Source organism: Sciurus carolinensis, chromosome 14 (assembly GCF_902686445.1).
Source record: "Sciurus carolinensis chromosome 14, mSciCar1.2, whole genome shotgun sequence".
NCBI lineage: Eukaryota > Metazoa > Chordata > Mammalia > Rodentia > Sciuridae > Sciurus > Sciurus carolinensis.
The window spans coordinates 8,362,001-8,368,000 of NC_062226.1; the positions used below are offsets into that span (position 1 = coordinate 8,362,001).

At 49.7% G+C, this 6,000-nt stretch overlaps 1 protein-coding gene across 1 annotated transcript in view; it reads left to right on the forward strand.

Annotated features, from left to right (window-relative positions):
- The window catches only part of LOC124964793 (uncharacterized), a 66,011-nt gene extending 60,399 nt beyond the window's left edge, over window positions 1-5,612 (forward strand). Inside the window, exon 3 of the mRNA XM_047525456.1 lies at window positions 5,413-5,612. Coding sequence (XP_047381412.1) covers window positions 5,413-5,612 — 200 coding nt within the window. The remainder of the gene's footprint in view (window positions 1-5,412) is intronic.
- Window positions 5,613-6,000: the final 388 nt, after the last annotated feature.

The following is a 6,000-nucleotide window of genomic DNA, read 5'->3' on the forward strand; positions in this document are numbered from 1 at the left end:
TTGGAGAAAGGTGGCTGCTTATGGTGGCTGACCCACTCCATGATGCCTTCAAAGGTCTTTCTTTCTAATTCTTAACAGGCAGTCCTTTATGGCTTTGTGGCAGTCAACTGATAGTCACAAGTTGGCTGCCACCACTCTGGTCGACATGTCTGGGTCCCAGGCAGAAAGGAGGGACAGACAGATGACACTAGCTATTTCTTATCCAGAACTCACCCTGAATGCTTACATTTCATTATCAGAACTGAGTTGTGTGGCTATCCCAGTGGCAAACGAGACTGGGAATTTAAAGAGTAACAACTTCCTGACCTCTTGTGGAAGGTGGCAAGGAAAGATGAGATTGGTCGTGGTTTAGTAGCAGGAACAATCCTGCTATAGCATCCCCTCTGAGGAGTAAGTCTCAGGCTTCAGTGTAATGAATTTCACTCTTGAATCCAGGGCCACCACTTTTTGGTCCTGGTCATAGTGACTCTAGTTGTACTCACTAGTGTGCCTTCTCACTGTCATCTCCCTTGTACCATAAATCTCAGAGATCCTTCTGGAGTCTATTTGTGTCTGGGGAAGAGAACCTTCTAGAAAGAGTGCTTGTGATAGGCAGTTTCTCACATGGTGCCTATTGTCCTTACCCCCTAGTATTCATGCCCTTGTGTATTTGCCTTCCCCTGAGTTTGCCTTGCTGCTAAGGAATAAAATACAGCAAAAATTATGAGATGTCACTTCTGGGATTAGGTTGCAAAAGTCTTCCATATTTGGACTGCTAGTAGTCTCTCTATTGTCTTCTCATCTTGCACACTTTGATGAAGCAAGCTGATATGTCAGAGAGGGTCCTATAAGGTGGAACTGAGAGTGTCCCCAGCTGGCATTGTGGGAACTGAATCCTGTGAGCAACATCATGCAGGAGCCTGGGAGCAGATCCTCTTCCAGTTGACCCCTGAGATGACTGCAGCCTCAGTCAAGACCTTGACTGCAGCCTCTGACAGACCCTGAAGCTGAGGACCCTGCTAAATCACAGCTTGTAGGATCCAAACCGCCAAGAAAATAGCAAATGTTCAGAAAATAGCAATGTGAGATAGCAAATGTTCTTGTCTCAAACCCCTCTGTTTTGGGACAATTTGTTACACAGCAGCAGTAACTAATTCAGTGCTATTCAGTGCAAGATCATCTCTTTGGGATCAATCAGTTCCTATCTCTGCATTATTTTCCTGCCCTTTAAAAATTTGCCTCTTCTCACACAACTGGAGGGAAAGAGAAGCTGTGACCAAGACAGAGTAACTCACAGCATTCAGAGAGCTGGCGGTCTCATGTGACCTTTCCCTGTCTGGTTACTTTTCTGATGAGTTTCTTGGAACTTCATCTCAGGGGAGACACCAGGGTGGACATACTATGAGGATTTGTATTTCCATGAGGAATAGTTCTGGCCTGTCTCTGCAGCAGACCCCTCAGGGATTATGTGAACAGATTATACAAGGATTACATGAGGTGAGACTCAGCTTGCTGCATTTGGTGGGAACCCAGCCTGCACTACCCAGGTGCTTTTGGGTTGTCTTGACCCCAGGGACTGCTCCAGGCATGGTGCCCACTGGCCTGCTCCTGACGGGGGATCTGAGACTTCCCTGGGAGGCCCACCCCCTGCAGGGGACAGCCCATAAGTGGAAGGGACAAATTCAGTTCAGGAGGAATCCCAGGAAGCCACTGTGCAACTCACCTAAACCACACCCTTCAATTCAGCCTGGTGGCTCCTCGTGCAGGTACTGTGACCTATCTCTCTCTGACTTATTCCTCATCAGTTCTGAGCATGGAGGGAAATAGAAGGGTTTTGTTTTCTCCATCCAGACTGTCAATATCTGTATCTCTATCTCTTTGTCTACGTGTCTATCCAAAATAGCTGAACTTTTATGAAAATACAAGGCAGGTTTTGATACAAGGGAAGAATCAGGCAACCAGGTTATCCTGGATGGTGGGGGCGTATGTCCTTTGTACCTTGGCGTTCCCCGGTGCGTCTCTGATAGTGAGGGAGTGAGTATGCCTGTGTGCGTCTGCACCTTCTGTCCCTTCTGTGAACCAAGCACAGTGAATCCTGGGCCTCTTCCAGCTCTTGCTTCTCTCCTGTCGGTGGGTCTCCCATGCCGGGGGAAGGTTTTGACCTGGGTAGGGTCCCTCCCCTCAGCACCAGGGTCTGACTGAGGCTCTGACTGCAGGGAGGACCCTGCTCCTCCACAGCACCTGCCTGCCAGGGCCACACCTAGCACCACACATGCGGGGTGCACGGCAGCACCCTGCAAGCTGCTCCTGCCTCTGCCACTTCCCGGCATCCCCGATCTCTGTTCAATGCGTGACTTTTTACGATCGATCTTATATCCGGCACAATCAGATTTATGGCTCCTGCATCTTATGAAATTACACAGATGTTGCTGCTCTGCTTCTCTCCAGGACAGTAAAAGGCAATAACGTTCTTGCAGATTTCGACAGCAGGCAATTCAATAAAGGGCCATGTATATTTTATAAGTACAATAAAGACGAGGCTGTGTGCCCGCACTGCGGCCGCCGGGGCCCAGCGTTGCACCGGCCGCCACCGCCCTCCCCCTTCCTGTCTGCTTGTCGATCAGGTCTCTCCGACCATCACACAGGGGACTGGGAGATTTATCCCTTTTCTGATCCATTATTTAAGTTTGGCTCCAGGGACCCTGTGATGGGGGCTGTTTAAAATTTAAAGGTGTTTGTGGAACTTAATACTTTCCTCCCCCTGATTTGCGCTATAAAATTTTATCTATATTTTTGTTGCCCCATAAAATGTTTCTATCTTATCGGGATGGCTTGTCCTTTTATGGGCAAAACCATAAATACCTGATGAGGTGAGGGTTGGTGGAAGGTCTCATAGAGGAGTACGGGGGCAGGGAGAAGGCAGGAGAAGAGAACCTTTTCCAGTTCTGCTGCTGGCACTCTGGGTGGCCACAGGTCAGCCACCATCCCTTTCCGTGACTCAGTTTCTTCACCTGTAAAATAGGGAAAACCACAGTGCCTGCTGCACAGGGCTGCTGGGACGACTCTGGGAAATATGACTTGGGAAGTTTACTTGGTGCTTGGCACAGCATGTGCAAAGGACCAGAGGTGGGAACAGTCTCAGGGTGTTGGGAGAACCTGGCAGAACTCCGTGGAGGGAAGTGACTCCTTCTTCAGGGTCAGGATGGCACAATGCCAGACCAGGCTGCAGGCAAAGCTCTGTGTAGCTTGGCAGTCACTCACCTGTATTCTCATTTATAAAATAAAGATGTTGAGGTTCCCATCTCTAAGGGTGTTGAGCAGATTAAGTGACTTAATGCCTGTCAAGTGACTGGCTTAGGCCTGTTTCCCATATGTCAGGTGTGGCTGTAACACTGCTATTATTCCAAGGCAGGCTGGGACCAGGGAGAGGCAGGTGAGGTTCTTGGGGGTGAAATACAAGAGGGCTCACTCTCAGGGGTGAGCAGGGCAGGTGGATGCCTGAGTCTGCACCTCCTTGCACTGTGTACCCTGAAAGCTCACTTGCCTCCCCCTTGTCCCAGCTAACTGGGACATTTCCTTCTTGGCTGGGGCACCTACGTGCCCAGACAGACACAGGCCCCTGGGGTTTGGGCAGTGGAACAGTCTCACCTGCGACAGAACCAACCCTTCTGAGAAGTCTAGGCATTACTGGAACAAGAGCAGACAGGTCCCCGGGTGTTCCCAGGGCCGAGCCAGGCCCATCCCTTGCAGTCACAATGCCTGCTCTGGGCCAGGCGCTTGAGGGGCATCAGGAGACTCTAACCCAAACTCTGTCCTCAAGAGGCATGTAGTCTAGTAGGGCAACACATAGCTGCGTGTAGGGAATTTAGGGGCTGCTGTCTGTCCTCCCACCTGTGTGGAGTGGTGAGGGGTATCAGGAAAGCTTTCATGAAGGGAGTCACTTGGCTGGACTAAGAAGGACCAGTAGGAGTTTGTCTAAGTGGGAAGGGCTTTCCTCCTGGAACCAGCATGCTCCAAGGGATGCAGCGTGAAGTGGGCCACCCTGTGGACACCAAGACTGCAGGTCAGCGTCTGGGTGAGGACCTTTCATCCCTTGAGGCGCCTGGTGGTCAAGATGGCAGTACTTAGCGAAGTGTTGACAGGAGTCAGTGCCTTCTAGGGCCAGAGCTGTGTGGGGCCTGGGGACTGGGGGCATGGTTGCCGGTTGAGGTGGGCTGGTCTCAACGCAGAGTCCCAAGGCCAGGGCCATACGGCGGGCAACCAGACGCTGCTGCACCTGACCACCTCCTGGCCATCTACCGAGAACTGAACAGTGTTCAGTGTTCAGCGGGGCGGTCCTCAAACTGCTTCCCTTGAGGAGGGGATACGAGCCTGTATCTGGTCCTACCAGCTCCCAAGAACTGCAGTGAGGGAGCAGCACGGGGAGGGTGCAGGTGAACCGCCACATGGCTGTGGGACTGGCACGGCCCTCAGGGTGGTTCCGAGTTGAGGCAGTGAGGCTGGGCCTTTTACTGCTGCATCAGGCAGGATGGAGGCCATCCCAGGGAAGGAGCGTCCCGAGGGAAGCCAGACCCTTCGGCCAAGGGCAATTCCTGGGGAGGGAGGAGTTTAGATGTGAGCTGTCAGCAGGCTACACTGCTGGAAGCCAAATGAGCGCCTTGGACCCCAGGAGGATCTTGGCAGCTCATCACAGCTCTGTCTACACCCCGCCTCACCCCGTCAGTGGGAATGGCTGGGCGCCCATCCCAATAAAAATCCAGACCTGCCACCTCACACCCATTAGGGTGGCCATTATCAAAAATAAATAGTAAGGGGGCTGGAGCGGCAGCTCGGTGGTGGAGCACTTGCCTAGCAGCGTGAGGTACCGGGTTCATCCTCAGCACCACATACAAATAAATAAATAAAGCTAACATGCCTGTCTACAACTAAAAAAATTATATATACATGTTAAAATATAAAATAGAATAAATAGTAGATTGTGGTGGTTCACGTCTGTAATCCTAGCTACTCAGGAAGCTGAGGTGGAAGGATTTCAAGTTTGAAGCCAGCCTGGGCAACTTAGCACACTGTCACACACAATAAGGGGGAGTAGATATGGCTCAATAGTAGAGCACCCCTGGATTCAACCCCCAGTACACAAAAAAATACACACACGTATGTATGTCTACATACTTAATCAACACGTATGTATATGTGTGTGTACACAGAACATAACAAGTGTCGATCAGTATGTGGATAAGTTAGGGTAAAATACACAGAACATACACGTCATCCTTGTAACCACTGTAAGCGTGTTAAGCACATTCTCAGTGCACTCAGGTTATGGTTCATGGGAATGTGAAATGGTGCAGCTCCTGTGGTAAACAGTGTAGATATTCAGAAAAAAAAGAATGGAATTACCATATAATTCTGAAATTCCACTTCTGGGTATAGACCCGGATGAATTGAAAACAAGGCGTCAAGACAGATATCATGGCAGTACTCTTCCCAGTAGCCAGAAGGTGGAAGCAGCCTGGCGTCCATCAATGCCGGTGATGGATGGATCAACACACTGTGGTGTGTACGTGCAGTGGAGAAGTATTCAGCTTGAGAAGAAAGGAAATTCTGGCACAGGCTTCAACACTCTGAGATGAACTCTGAGGACATGGTAAGTGAAATAAGCCAGACACAAAAGGAGAAAAACCTGTATGGTTACCCTTAGATATGTATGTGTGGCGTACTTAGATACGTAGATAAGTAGGATTCATGGAGAATGTAGAATGGGGGTTGCCAGCGGGGGTATGGGGTGTTTGTGTGTGATGGGGACCAAGTTTCAGTTTTGCAAGATTAAAAGAGTTCTGGAGGTAGATGGTGGTAATGGCAGACGACAATGTCCTTAATGCCACTGGCCTGTACAATTGAACATGGCTAAGATGGTTACATGGCTAAAATCTATGTTATATTATTTTATTATTTTAGTTACAAAGAAATTAATTAGGAAAAAATGCAAACCTAGAGGGGCTAAAGCATAAATAAATGAGC